The sequence below is a fragment of the Daucus carota genome, chromosome 3 (genome assembly GCF_001625215.2).
Source record: "Daucus carota subsp. sativus chromosome 3, DH1 v3.0, whole genome shotgun sequence".
Taxonomy (NCBI): Eukaryota; Viridiplantae; Streptophyta; class Magnoliopsida; order Apiales; family Apiaceae; genus Daucus; species Daucus carota.
In genome coordinates, this window is record NC_030383.2 from 46,944,519 (window position 1) to 46,959,677 (window position 15,159).

The window sequence follows — 15,159 nt, forward strand, 5'->3', positions numbered from 1 at the left end:
CTGAAACATTTGTTTTAACCAGTTGATAACATTACATGATTCTTACTGAGATGCGTAACTAATTTTTCATAAGTTTTTTTTCCCAGAGAAATCAACCTCTAGGACGATGTTTGTTTATGGGATGCAGGACCTCTAATTTTTTTTTTAAAATCTAGAATTTGTAATTTCAAATTTGTTTTGTTAAAGTAAGTACAAATTACTTTGGGAATCGTATACTAATAATTACTCCATATTTTTTGAAAAATTTGCCTTCTATGCTAGTAATAAAGAAGAGTACAAAAAATATGGAACATTAAAGGCACAAGGCAAATTTAATTTTCTCTTATAAAGGGAAAAGATATATATAAATTTGTATAAAATAAGATACAATACAGTTATACAGAGGATTTCAATAAGATCTACTTATAAATATCTATTTTGGAAAATTCATAAATAAATTCGCGAGAATTTTAAGATTTTTTAACGAACAAATTGTATATATATTTGACTTTGAGATCTTTTATCTATAATTAAATGCAATGTATCGACGTTGTAGGCATTCTGAAAGCAGCTACCTGCTATGGAGATAACATGAAGCAACTGGCGGTTTTCAAATATTACATAGTATCAACATTTAAATTTGCCTGATATCGAGTGACTCCTCTATTTCCAAATAAGATATAAGCATATCTAATACTTGAAGCCAATGAAGGTAGTATCATATAATAATTATTAGTATTATTTTGAACGAGCAAAATAAAAAAGAATAACAACATTATCCTTAATTTTATTTGTTTTTTCCAAATCAAAATGATATGTCATTTTAAAAATGTAATTTAATATTAAAATTACTCATCATAATAATATATAGGATTGGATCGAACAATGATAATTCTTAAAATAAAGAGATTTGTTATGAAGTAGGAATTTAATACAAGACTTAAAATCTATCCAGAATCTTAACAAGATTTTAATAAACCCGAGATGAATTGAATTCGAAGTGGGTTTTTGGATGGTGATAATATTGTACATGTGTTATAATATTTTAGTGCGTAAGTGATGACATATGAGTATGAATAGAGGTGGATAGTCATATAATATATAATATAAGTTTCCTTAATTTATTTTTAATTTTATTTAGTGATTTGTATTTAATTCCTTTCATCTATACATATAATTAAATATTAGAAAATTATTTAGTAAGAAATATATTTGAAAGTTATTATTAAATATAACTTACAATACCACTTTTACTAAAATAAGGGGGCAATTAAAGGAAAAGGAAAAAAGAAAAAGAAGAAAGCAGTGCAGTGTTGTTTTCGGGTCTCTGGCTTCCGGCTGTTTAACCCATCCCCAACCCAAACTCCCCCCGCTTCTCGTTTCCCAGGTACTATATAATCATCATCCCTCTCTTCAATCCTCTATTCCTCTCTATATATACATACACACACGTACATCTTTCTATCTATCATCTTTTTAATTCGGCCACTCGTTCGCTCTATTTCCACCACAATTCTCGATTTAATCGACTTGCTTTTTATTCCATGTTATCTCTTTCTATGTGTATTTGCAATTAGGTATGTTTCAATGCTAAGATCGGTGCTAGCTAGGTTGTTTGGTTACTCTTAGGGTTTATCTCGTATTCGATTGATTTTTTTCGTAATTTTAAGCTTTGACAGTTTAGTCTCTGTGATTGATTGACTTGTGTTTCTTGTATTAGCTAAGAGCTGTGATCTCCATTTATTGAGGGATTTCAACGTTTTTTTTTTTTTTTGTGTGCAGGTTCGGTTTTTGTCGGAATTTTGTATCGAAGTGAAGAAGCTGGAACTTTGAGTTGTTTACAGTTTTAAGATGGTATACTTTATTTATGAGCTATTATATTAGTTTGTTAAAATTTAGCCGGAATTATACAAGGCGTTCTTAGAATTGTTACTGAACATTTTATTGAGTTTATAATAAGCGTTCAAAAATTCTGTTGCTTTATGTACTTGAACTTGACGCTTGGTTAGTAAGAGCAGGGTGAAATGTGGAGATTCCAGATATAAATCGGAACACAGCGGCACATGTGTACCTCTTTTAAATGCTCCTATTTGTTCTTGTGTACTGGTTATATCAATACATGTAGGTTTGGTTTTATCAAATTTATAACGTGCGTGTGTGTAAATATATATAATTTCTTATGTTATTATTGAGAATTTGAGGTCAGGTAGTCACACATAAGATTCATTTCAAATATTATTTGCTTATCATCTTTTGTATCATAGGTAACTATGATAAACTCAGTGAAACAGTTTAAGAATCCATTCTGCTTTCTCTTGGTTTGTTGGCGCTGCTTGTTACTCTGTCCCGCGACCCTAACTGGGAGATCACCTTGCAATCTTTGACCTCCTCCTATACATCTCACACACATTTTTCTTTGTATATGCATGCATAAAAATGATTTTTGCTTATACTATCATCTTAAAATTTTCCAGGACAGGAGAATGGATGGATCAGCAGGGCAAGGTGGTAGTAGTGTGGATATGTTCTTGCGGAATTATAAGCTTGGAAAAACTCTTGGAATTGGATCCTTTGGGAAAGTGAAAATCGCAGAACATGCATTAACAGGCCACAAAGTTGCTATAAAGATCCTCAATCGACGCAAGATTAAGAATATGGAGATGGAAGAAAAAGGTAAGTATATTTTGTATGAGGGAAGCGTCCTTAAAAGTTTCAACATGAACTCAGATTAATTGTTACCCTTAACCCTCAAGGTTTTAGGGTGTTTTTTATGGTGCATGTTTGTTTGAGTTATGGTGTTTGTAAGTTACTATATCATTCTTGCACCCAGATGGGTGCAAGTGGCAATGTTTGTGCAACACATGGTGTACAATCTTTTTGAATAATTTTAGACCGTTCTCTTAAGAAAAACTTAAATGGCGTAGCTTCTGCAATCTGACTCTTTTTTCTATTTTTATTTTAAACTTTTTTTTATTGACTTTGGGGTTCAACATGTTTGACTTTTACAGTGAGAAGAGAAATCAAAATACTAAGACTGTTCATGCACCCTCACATCATTCGACTGTATGAGGTTATAGAGACACCAACAGATATATTTGTTGTTATGGAATACGTAAAATCTGGTGAGCTTTTTGATTACATTGTAGAGAAGGGTAGATTGCAGGAGGATGAAGCTCGCAAATTTTTTCAGCAGGTGGCCCATATATTTTCCTTCTTATAGATCAGTTAAAGCTTTAATTTTACAAGTATTCTGATATTTTACAGTTAAACATTACTTTGACACTAGATAATATCTGGCGTGGAGTACTGCCACAGGAATATGGTTGTCCACAGAGATCTCAAGCCTGAGAATCTGCTTCTAGATTCCAGATGCAATGTGAAAATTGCTGACTTTGGTTTGAGCAATATTATGCGTGATGGTCATTTTCTGAAGACTAGCTGTGGAAGCCCAAATTATGCTGCCCCTGAGGTATTAACATATTAAATTCATATGAGACTATTGGAATAATTGTCTTGAGGATGATGCCATCATAAACGGTTTGGGTTACATGTAGTGATATATGTTATATTCATAGTTTTTGTCTGCCTCCCTTTACTCAGGTTATATCTGGAAAGTTGTATGCGGGACCGGAAGTAGATGTTTGGAGCTGTGGTGTAATCCTGTATGCTCTTCTATGTGGTACTCTTCCTTTCGATGATGAAAACATTCCCAACCTTTTTAAGAAAATCAAGGTGATTTCCGTCATATTGAGTAATCTGCTTTTGCCTGTAAATTTAGTATTTACGTTTTGATCTGAGCTTCTACCTGTAAATAAATCATCTTCATTTGGAACCTTGCTACAATCATAATTGTCACTGATCTTATCCCACACTTGTAATCTCCAAAATAGTCTTGGCAAGAGTATACAGTCTAATATGATGTTGTCCTAAAAATGAAAAGATAGGCAAAGTTGGTTCTTCATATTATTTTTATTAGGACTGTCTTTCGAGTTTTGACAAGTCTCTAGGCTCTCTGGGCTCCTAGTTCCTGCATAAATGTCCTTACAAAGCCTGAGAAGATTCTGGGTGTATTGGTTTTAGCAATGTTAAATTACATGTAGATAGAACATTCATTGTTGTTGAGTCGCTCGACTAGCCGCGACTAGTCGTCGACTAGTCGAGTAGTCGGTGTGCAGGGCTCGACTGGGATGGTCGACTAGACATATGTAAGTATTTCGCCCGACTTATGACAGACTGGTCGACTGGGTCGACTGGAAGACCCAGTCGGTCGACTAGTGTTTAAATTAAAAAAAAAATAAAAAACCCAGTTGTATCAAAACCTAAAAACAAAAGCCCAGCAGCCTCCAGTCGATTCCAAGCCGTCTCAGTCACTTCTAACTTCGATTGAATCGATTCCAGTAGCTTTGTTTACTCTGTTATTACTTACACTTACACACACTCTGTTATTACACACACTTGCACACTTTATAATCAGTAGTCACTAGTTGCAATAGGCATTGTTTAATACCAGTACACACACACAGAATCACAGTAGATTTGTTTAATCTGCAGAATGGCTGATGCATCGAACAAGGCTGTTTATGCATAATTAGAACTTAGAAGTGAGGATGTAGAAGTTAGAACACACATATATAATCTATTACACATATAAATATAAGTATATATAATATATATTATTAATTTTATACCTTGTCGACTAGTGTCGACTAGTCTACGACTAGTCTCGACTAGTTACGACTCGACTTGCCGGAGAGTCCAGTCAACTCGACTCGACTTACCGACTTAACAACGACTACAAGAGTAAAATGAAAGTTGAGACTTATCTATAGGGAATCTAAAAGAAGGTTGGGGAGGTATTACACTGCAAATATAGCAGAAGCCTGTGGAGATAACTTGCTAAAACCATGTTTGCTCGTCCCCTTTATGATGAATGAGCCCTCACTTCCTGGAGTAGCTGAGAACCGTTCTATGGATTATTCTTATATGCACTTAAGAGGCTAATTGGCACCGGTTGGCGGCTCAGGCTTTAGAAGTTGAGTTGGAGCAAAGTACTCAAATCAGGACTGAGTTTGAGACCAAAGCTAAGAGCTTCAGCTAGAAAACGAGTTTCAGGTCCTGAGCAGTCAAATTTATTTCCTAATTGACCAAGTGGGTATGTTTGGAGCCTGGAGCTAATAGTTTCTGGGATGTTGTTTTTCCCTCTCCAGTTATGATACTATCAAGAGGATTTCTTTCTTTATGATGTAAATTTGAACCGGTTGGTCATTTGTGTGATGAATCATAGTTTACCTCCTTTAATCACATGCCACTCACCCGTCCTTTCTTTTTGGTACATGAAATGATTTAATGAGGGCTTTTCATTTGCAATAGGATAAGCTTTTGCACATATGACAGTCAATGGGGGTACTAGGTGTATGAGGCTTCTGATTCTAGTTATGGCCACTTTGTATGTTGTATAGCGGGATTAGAATTAGTTCATGAAAGATGTAATGATTTTAAGTACTTTCTATCACTCGAGATTTATTAAAAGCATCTTATCAATTTCAGTAATGGTTATGGTTCATTTTCGAATGTCTTGGGTTGGTGGTATAGTGGTACATTGAGTAGTAATCTTAGATATCTCTCCTCCAGTGGCCTATTAAATATGTTTTTAGAAGTCTTGAAGTGTCTTGAGAAGTTTTGCTTACATATGATCTCCTCCTTCCCATGATCCTGCCCTATTATTAGATATGTATAGGTTGATACTCTACAAAATTGCCTCTATCCTAGGGGCTTTGTTGTATGTCATCTGAAAACCATGCAGGCTTAACTACTACTCTGCCAATATAATAAGCAAGTGGCAGAATGCATGTTGTGAAACATGTTCATTTTGGACCTGCATCTACTCCATTGTAATATCTAGTTGTTCCTCTGCATAATTTCGAAATTCATATCAAGTTAATTGCCGCTAATAGGATAATGAGTTACTTTATCCTAACAGTTGTCATGGCTTATATTCTAGGGTGGAATATACACCCTTCCTAGTCATTTGTCTCCTGGTGCAAGGGACTTGATCCCAAGGCTACTTGTGGTTGAGCCTATGAAGCGCATGGCCATTCCTGAGATACGCACACACCCTTGGTTTCAAGCTCATCTTCCACGCTACTTAGCGGTGCCTCCACCAGATACATTGCAACAAGCAAAGAAGGTACTGACTGTTTCTGTATTTACTGCTAAATACATGTTATATGTGTTATTCTCCGAATAATGTTATCTCGCGTAGAATAAAATTTTGTTCTACTTGTGGTTTCTGGTTGTGTAATGTATTGTTCCGACCTCTTTGTCTGTTGGAATATAACAGAGTTTCTTAGCCCGGGAAGAATTTATTAGGTTTCTGGACATCTTTAGAATCTGAATAATTATGTGTGCACAATGGTGCAAGTCATACTCATTGTTCCATTACCTGTTCTTTATTAGTTTGTGACCTTGCGTTACTACTGATATGTATGTTATATCTTCAAGTTTATCATAGTTGATTCATTAATGCTCTAATTGCAGATTGATGAAGAGATACTGCAGGAGGTGTTAAAAATGGGGTTTGACAGGAACAGCCTGGTTGAGTCTCTCCGTAACCGAGTCCAAAATGAGGTTGGTACTTTGATTTTTTTTAATAATAACAGGTTGTTATATTATTAAGTTCTTGCACGGTTGACAGGGTACAGTTGCGTACTATTTGCTACTAGACAACCGTTTCCGTGTTTCCAGCGGCTATCTTGGAGCTGAATTTCAGGAGTCTATGGTTAGTTTATTTTTACATCAGTTGGATATAGTATTATTTGCAACTTTGTATTCAAGTCACTGACTATGCAAGGAGCCAAGGATCTAATGAAGCAGTCATTTTATCTGTTTCATTTCTATATGGTGTCTCGACCATTAAATATGTTTACTGTATGAATCTTTAGCTGTGCTTTCTGGTTGTAACTTGTGCGTATTGAGATAAACTTTTTATATGCGTGATTGGAAGTTTACTTGCCGAAAGAATTGCTCTTGAAGTTTGCACCATGTTTTCACCTCTCCTTTTTTCCTAATGTTACAAGTTCATTTAACAGGATGGTATTAACCGGTTTAGTTTAAATGAGCCTGTATCTCCAGTTACAGCGCAACGAAGTCCTAGACATATTGATTATCAAGGAACAGCGTCAAGACCTCAGTTCCCTGTTGACAGAAAATGGGCGCTCGGGCTTCAGGTTAACTGTTTTAATTTTAAGCTTTATTTTCTGAATATCGTACATGTGAGCCCTGCCATTCATGTCTTTTATCAAAAGGCATTACTAGCATATTCATGCTTTTTCCTCTATACTCCCTCTGTTTTGTTTTATAGGTCATTCGACTTTTTGGCACATACTTCTAAGTGCTTTGACTACATAATAAAAATTATTATTTTTAAAATTTTCTTTTTGATTATTATACTTATTGTGTACTTTTATTCAGGAAAAGAAAATTTAGAAAGTAATATATTTTACTATGTGTTTAAAACACTTAGAAATGTGTGCTACAAAGTCAAACGACTTATAAAACAAAACAAAGGGAGTAATAGGAGGCTTCCAATGCATAAGCGTGCATGTGCTTGCGTACTTGTGTAGTTATGTTCCATATAAATTATATAATGGTCTCACATTTATCATTAATATGGAAGACATTAACTAATTGTATACTTGACTTTTGGCAGTCTCGAGCTCATCCACGTGAGATAATGACCGAAGTTCTAAAAGCTCTGCAGGAACTGAATGTCTGTTGGAAAAAGATAGGGCACTACAACATGAAATGCAGGTGGGTCCCTGGCATTCCTGGCCATTATGATGGATTGTTGAACAAGTCCATGCATAGTAATCATTTCTTTGGAGACGACTCCACTATTATTGAGAATGATGCTGCTGTGAGATCGCCCAGTGTGGTCAAGTTTGAAGTACAGGTGACTTTCTTTATATATGCCTTCCAGATAAACTTGTAATTTTGCATCAAGGTTACTACCACTTATAGATCACAAACCAACTAGACAACTAATTGACTAGTCATCTTTTAGTCTCAGTTGAGAATGATATACTACAGTTAGTATTATCTAAAAGAATATTTAGTATGTACCCAATATATAGTTACTGCACAAAACTTTAAGTTACTATAAGACAGTCTACTCAGTCATGTCTTTGCTCTCTCCCTTCCCTAAATTTATTGGGTATAAAAAAAAGTATTTATCGTGTTTCTTGTAACCAAGTTGATTAACTCGGATATAAATTGACTTTTATCAGTTAATCTATTAGTCATTGCGATAATACCACTCCAAGTTGGTCCATATATCTGGTCTGGTTGACTAATCAACAACCTGAGGACTATGTTTTCCACATTTTGATTATTTTGTTCCTGCTCGGTTTAGTTAACAGGAGTTAAAGAATTTCTTCAGGAATGAATATACTATCAATTGATTTGTACATACATGAATATAGAATGCCTCCTTTGAGGTTGAATATCTACCTTGTAAACTAGGAGAAGGGGCAACTGCCAAGCTAAATCCATTTTGGTCGTGCATATATATATGCTTTGTAGAATTTACTCATGTTTCTATGGTTACGTGTATAATTTCTATGTGTGTGGATATGAAGGGTCTGCCGCCTTGCAATCAGCTTTTTTTCTTTGATTAACGCACCCTTTCTCAAGCTTTATTTTCACTGTCTCTTGTATGTTTTGTCATCACCACTGCGAGGTCCTCCTCTTGCAGTCTATCTCCAGCCTCAGTCTCTATTCTATCTTTGGCTCCTAATATTATACTTCTTTCATGGTCGCTGCTATTTATTATGTTTAAATCACTTCAAGTTAGGTTCTATTGTGGGAAGCACATAAATGTTGCCTTGAAGATAGAATGCATTTTACATTTATGGATTTCATTTTCCGCCATCATAAATTGGAATTCAGTTTCAGCAGGAACTTGCGAGCTTCAAATATGGAGTACCACTTTGTTTGTTGTAAAATCACAATTTTTTTTTTAAATATCATTTTTTCAACTCAACACAATAGGAAATTTTCTCTAGACAACTATTCATTTGTGTTCATTCCTAAATTGGGACCTCTCCGGATATTTTATATGTCCATTTTTTTATCTTTCAGCTTTACAAGACTAGAGAGGATAAATATCTGCTTGATCTACAAAGGGTCCAGGGACCGCAGTTCCTTTTCCTGGATGTCTGTGCTGCTTTTCTTTCTCAGCTTCGGGTGCTCTAGATCAAGTTGTCTTAATGACAAGGCCAGCTTAGACTGTTAACCCGCAATGAATTCTGCCCAGCTTAGACTGTTAATTCGTAATGACCGTCTGCAAAGAATGTTGTATATAATCAGAGCCAGCTATGGTTATAGCTTGATTCTTTTGAACTATTTTTTTGTGGTAAGGTGGACTTCCAGATATCAAATAAATAAATAAATAATAAGAGTTTTTTTAGGTACACTTGAGATAATTATGTACTTGCTCTAACTGTACCTGTGTGTAAATATTAGAGGCATTTGCATTTCGGTGGCTATACTTATCACCGGTTTACAGTTTATGAAAAAAATGTGATTTTACGTATCGGTGACTAGATTTTCATTTAAGCTGTGTATTTTAGTAACTGGACGTCAAATGCATGACATATGTTGGCAGATTTGACGGAATATTTGTTTTTTAACTAATTGATTTCATTGATAGTCTATTTATTACTTTTAAATCCATTTTTAATGGATTATAGAATGCAAACATAAATCCAAACCGGACAATATAAATAATTATAAATAATTCAAAACAGATTAAACATTAAACTCTAAAATTTCAATTTCAAATGCTGGTTAGATATGAATCTGACCACACTAAAAATGAAGTTACATTATTATACTGACGTCTGTTTCACTCAAATGCCGTATTTCAACCCATGACATTCAGATAACGTAATCTCTACGTTATTTTAATATCAAAAGAAAATTATTCATAAAATATTTTCCAACACATTAACACTATAATTTGTATTAAAAACGATATTCGTATGACGAGCGGAACAAAATTATTTTGTTAATAATATCAAGGATATTGTTTAAATTATAAAAGATTGTTGTTAAAATTTCACCAAATTTATTATTGACACCAGGTGTCACAGATCTCTCTATTTGGTATGAATTTTATAATAATGTCATTAGGTTGGAGTTGCTCTTAGGAGGTAGGCATAGTTGGTGTATAGTTGAAGTCACTTGTACTCTTTTATTCTATTTTTTTTTCATATATTCTTATTTATACTACCTTTTAATATATATATTTAATATATTTTATTCATAATTAGCTTATTTCTCTTTCTCTTTATATTTAAAAAATTCGATTATTTAAATGATTTATTTGTACTTGTCAATATATCAACATTTATACTTATGCAGTTTCAAAGAAAAAACATTTATATTTATGCAGGACTTGAATTTTGTAGGGGTCGTTTGGGTGAATTTAAAATAAGTGCTTCTTGCTTAAAATAAAAAAGTGGAGTATAAGTTGGAAGCAAGTTAAGACTTATAAGTGATTAAAGTGTTTGGGAAATAAGCAGAAGTCCTGAAACAAAAGCTAGCATTTCCAGCTTTTTATAAGTGCTTCTTGACTTTTTACACAAACGGTACAAATTAATTCTAACTTATAAGTCAGAAGCTGGGCTTTTAAGCCCTACACAAACACCCACGTAATCTCAACTTTTCAGCTCTTCCTAGGCTTGAAAGCCTAAATCTCCAGTCACGTAGCCTCAACGGAAACTTCCTCAGATATGATACTAGCATGCTTTCGAAACTCACCTACTTGTTTTCTTGACCAATCTCAATTAGCTAATATGAAAAATGGATATGTATTTTCTGTCTAAAATTCAAATACCTTAACATGCCTAACAAGTACATTAAGAAAGCAAGAAATGACTTTGATCTCAGACTTGCATTGGAACTGGTGGCTATGGCAGAGGCTACCAAATGAGAAAGTAGTGGCTGTCAAGAAACTACACAAGAATCCTGTGAGCCAGCTTTTGGCAAGAGTTTCAGGAATGAGGTGCAGTTGTTAACAAATAAAAAGCACAAGAACTTTGCAAAACTGCATGGATTCATAACCTTCCCTTAAGATGATGCTTGATGTAACTTGAGCTACTCCCATCTCATTAGCAAACAATGCCAAACTGATATTCTTGAGCTTTCAATGCTCATGTATATCTCAGCGACACCTTTTAAATAGAAAAAGCTGCCTTCTTCACTCTCACTTGACATGCTTAATGTCCGTAATGATTTCTCTCAGGGGTCTCCTTTTCTTGAAAGTTAGTAGGGCTGAAGAATCTGTTTTTGTTCATTTTAAACCTTTTTGTAAACCATACAGTCTCCGTACTCATACCATGGCATCTGCTTCAGGTTTTATTAGCAACAGAGCAACTGTGCACAGGGTCGGTGATAGTTTTAAATAAAATCGGCCAGCAGAAGTTTTACTAGCAACATGACACACCGTGCTATTGTTAAATTATGACTAGTTCTCCCAAGATCTCAAGATGTTAGGTGGAGGGTTTACCAGAATCATCTTATATTCTAACATTCCTCCTCACTCGAGCCTACGTATCCATACTTAAATATAAGAATATTGGAGCTCCGATAACATGTTAAGTGACCAGTTCTCCCAAAACCTCAGGGTGTCCGGTGTTGGGAGGAGGGCTTGTCAGGATCATCTTATATTATAATTTGGGACTAAAGTGCTCACTTGATGCAGTTTGACATGATGATTATCAACAAATCAGCACTATAATAACTTGCATAATTAAAATGATGATACATTTGGTTTACATGCGTTAAATTGAAGAGAATTTTTAGTACTATATATTCGAACCGGTTCTTTAATTTCAAATAGTAATTCATGTCTGATAAATTGGATCGCAAGATTGAAATGAATTTTAAACCACACCAGATTGGGGGAGCCTGCTTCATTGAGAACTCCAACTTGGAGAAAAAAGAAGAGATAACAGTGCTACTATTTCGCGGATCGGTTAGCTCCTGGAATTAGATAAGCTTAAGAAAATCTAGCAGCTAATTAACATAGCAAATGGGTTCAAGATCAAGAGAGTTCCAGAGTGATGATTCACCCTCATTGTTGCAGATTTCTACTTCCTGGTCTTGTTTCGTCTCCGCCACTACCTCACATTCTTGTTCTTCTTCTTCTTCCTTCTGTTTATTCTGGTAATTGTAACACGCATTCTTCAGCTTGGACAGCTGATCAGGATACGCTTTCTGAGTGGCATTTGCTGATCGAAGTTTCAGCTTCAAACATTCATTCACACCATTAAATGCATACAAAGAAGCAGAGAACTTCCTCTCGTATTTCATCCTCTCCATGGCCTCGCTAATCATCATTGGCTCGCCCTCATAAGTTCCTTGCTCAGCTATTTCCTCAGCAATTTCAAAAGGACAAGAAAAAGCTGATTCAAGTTCATCCACAAAGTGCAAATCCATAGCACTAGTGTCCTCTTCTCCCTCTTCTTCGACTTTCCCTTCATCATTCGTCACATCACTTGAGCACTGGCTACCAGAAGACTGATCAGCCAAGTCGCCACAGTTGTAGTCCACATCGAGTCCATTCACCTGAATCATATTACCCTTTTCATCACAGGACGGCTCAAAAGTACTGTTGGTAGTACTGTAATGCTCACTAGTATCTGAACTGGCACTGGTGAACATTTCTTGAAGGGGAACATAATCTTCAGTGTCATTAAGAAAATCAGTGAACTGGGAGTCAGAAAATTCCTGCAGTTCATCACGACATTCTTCTTGCTCCTTCTCCACATAAGTCATGGCAGGAGAACAAGTAGAAGAAGCTGCAGCCAAAGAGTTGTTCCTGGCCTTGAGCCTATGCAGCAGAAGATTAGTAATCTTCGTAGGCAGAGCAGGAGCTGAAGACGAAGAATTGGGAGAAGGCCAGAAATTAGTACGCGTATTGGCTCCACGAAGCAAGCAAGCAGCCTCATCATAGGCTCTTGCTGCTTCTTCAGCTGTGTCAAAAGTACCCAGCCATACTCTAATCTTCTGTATAGTATCCTTGATCTCAGCAACCCATCTACCCGAAGGCCTCTGACGAACCCCAACAAACCTCTTCCTAGCTCGTCGCACTCCACCTACATCTACCTCAGAAACACAACCTGATTCCTTCACCATATCATCCCAACCACCATTCCCTTCCTCAGAACTTCTCTCACTCACCGCTTCTCCAACCTTTCTTTTCCTCGCCATACCTATTGTTTTCACTCCAGGACTAATCTTATGTCCTTATGATCTCGCAACACATCACAATTCTATTTATACTAAAATATGATTGTTTGTCTGCATGTAAATGATCAAGATCCTGTCAACTTGCAGATGAGTTGAAAAGGTCTCTACTGCTTGTTCACATCTCCTTGTAAACTCTCTCATTTCGGCTCACAGGAAACCACATGGAAGCTCCTTCTCAGGGCCAGGCCAAAAAGAACTACAATAAATAAATAAACAGAGACAATATTATAAAAATAAATTAGATTGAGATGTGAACTATGAATTTGTCTGCCGTTATCACTGAAGATGCTTTGACTCCAGTAAGCTGAGACTAACTTTTCTATTAATATGTAGTCAGTGTTTTACTCTATGTAAATTAATCATTCGGTTCAGCTGACAATATTTAATCATGGATCATTAAATGTAATCCATCAATGATGAATAGTTTAAGCTGTAAATAAGCAGAATATTGAAGTTATCACTGTCTAGAAAAGGACTTATTGTCTTTCTTCCCTTGTTGTAACTCGAAGGCTAAGGAACAATGGCTACAAACAGAGCCCATTGGAAACGCCAATGTTTCTTAATACATCCTTGTATTATAGTATTTCCTCCATTTACTAAGAAATAAAATCTCCGAGAAACTAAACATGGCATATGCAGGTCGGAATTGAGAATACTGGCACATGAGTTCAGGTCATTTTTAATTTTAAACTGAAAAATATCTATTTGTTTATAAGTTAGAAATCAGATTAAAACGAGAAATAAGTCAGAAACAGACTTAAAAAAAAAAGAAGTAGGATATGCTTATTTATTTTTATGATTTGTTTAACAAAATCAATTTCAACACTAAACTAAATAAATTTTCAAATTTTATTTAATTTTTTTAATAACTCATAAATCATCTATAATATAAAATTAACCAAACAGACAATTAAAACTGAACACTTATCACATTACATTATTATAAATTATAAGTTATAATTTTAAGTCCGTCCAAACCGCCTCAATAATACGTACTTTCTAATTTATTATATAAGACGCTACTTGACAAACGTTTTTACATGTCATTTGGGGTATTTTTACAAAATTTGTTATTCAAGACATTAAACTCCAAAATTTGGTTATTTGGGCCCTTTTTTCAGAATGGGCTGCTTACATTTTACTCTCCTCTGTATTCAACTTCCACGGGAATAGTTCTCGTTAAGCCATGTCTTCTTGTTACAATCATAGCGTATGTTTCACACAATCGCAACAGTATGGAGCAATGTCTCGCAGAGCATAATAATACTGCTTAAATATATTAATATCCACTTGTTGCAAAATTAAAATTTTGACTTGTCTGATACTAGGTATCTTGAAGTCATGCTTACATAAGAAAAATCACAATATTTAGGATGTCTAAGATATTAATTGTAAATTTGAACAATGACATAAGGAAATTCAAAACTAGTATAAATTGACACCAGATACGTAACTGAGACAACTTAAATGTCTTTTCTAACACCAATTTTCCCCAGGGCTAAGAAGAAACAAAGTCGAAAGAGACGGTATTTGTTGGTGGGGAATGTAGATCGTTTATTACAAAACAGACAATACGTTCAATATACTTGTGTTTGCCGAGGCTAGTTGCTCTATCTAGCAGACTAGCACATAGATAAACTGGTTCGCAAACTTAATCAAACTACTATAAATCCACATAGATAAACTGGTCCGCAAATTTAATCAAACTAATAAAAATCCAAAATCCATATGTACGAACATAGACTAAGATTCAACAAAGTCTTATCTTTATGCAAGAGTAGTAGTACGAGTATAAAAAATATAAAACAGAGCCTGTACGGGCAACCCTAATATTTATTTTTTTGCAATGTATACAGAACAAATATG

At 35.0% G+C, this 15,159-nt stretch overlaps 2 protein-coding genes across 3 annotated transcripts; one reads left to right on the forward strand and one right to left on the reverse strand.

Moving 5' to 3' along the window:
• Positions 1-1,234: 1,234 nt before the first annotated feature.
• On the forward strand, positions 1,235-9,451 carry LOC108214725 (SNF1-related protein kinase catalytic subunit alpha KIN10). Of its 2 annotated transcripts, none has more exons than XM_017386885.2 (12): positions 1,235-1,366; positions 1,762-1,833; positions 2,454-2,652; positions 2,988-3,172; positions 3,266-3,448; positions 3,580-3,711; positions 5,981-6,166; positions 6,517-6,606; positions 6,674-6,757; positions 7,068-7,205; positions 7,688-7,930; positions 9,118-9,451. In XM_017386885.2, exons 2-12 carry the CDS (start codon positions 1,831-1,833, stop codon positions 9,229-9,231), a joined length of 1,557 nt encoding a protein of 518 aa, XP_017242374.1. In that variant the 5' UTR covers positions 1,235-1,366; positions 1,762-1,830; the 3' UTR covers positions 9,232-9,451. The 2 variants fall into 2 exon arrangements, with proteins under 2 accessions (XP_017242374.1, XP_017242373.2); XM_017386884.2 differs by having other exon boundaries at positions 1,324-1,556.
• A 2,467-nt stretch (positions 9,452-11,918) lies between these two features.
• LOC108213598 (ethylene-responsive transcription factor ERN1) lies at positions 11,919-13,431 on the reverse strand. Its single transcript, XM_017385408.2, has one exon. It carries the CDS (start codon positions 13,252-13,254, stop codon positions 12,058-12,060), a length of 1,197 nt encoding a protein of 398 aa, XP_017240897.1. The 5' UTR covers positions 13,255-13,431; the 3' UTR covers positions 11,919-12,057.
• Positions 13,432-15,159: the final 1,728 nt, after the last annotated feature.

Excerpts from the sequence above, each read along its gene's own strand:
- LOC108214725 (XM_017386885.2), top strand. Across the intron at positions 3,712-5,980 it reads ACCTTTTTAAGAAAATCAAG|GGTGGAATATACACCCTTCC; the intron begins GTGATTTCCGTC and ends CTTATATTCTAG. Across the intron at positions 7,931-9,117 it reads TGGTCAAGTTTGAAGTACAG|CTTTACAAGACTAGAGAGGA; the intron begins GTGACTTTCTTT and ends TTTATCTTTCAG.
- LOC108213598 (XM_017385408.2), bottom strand. The coding sequence starts at position 13,254 with ATGGCGAGGAAAAGAAAGGTTGGAGAAGCGGTGAGTGAGAGAAGTTCT.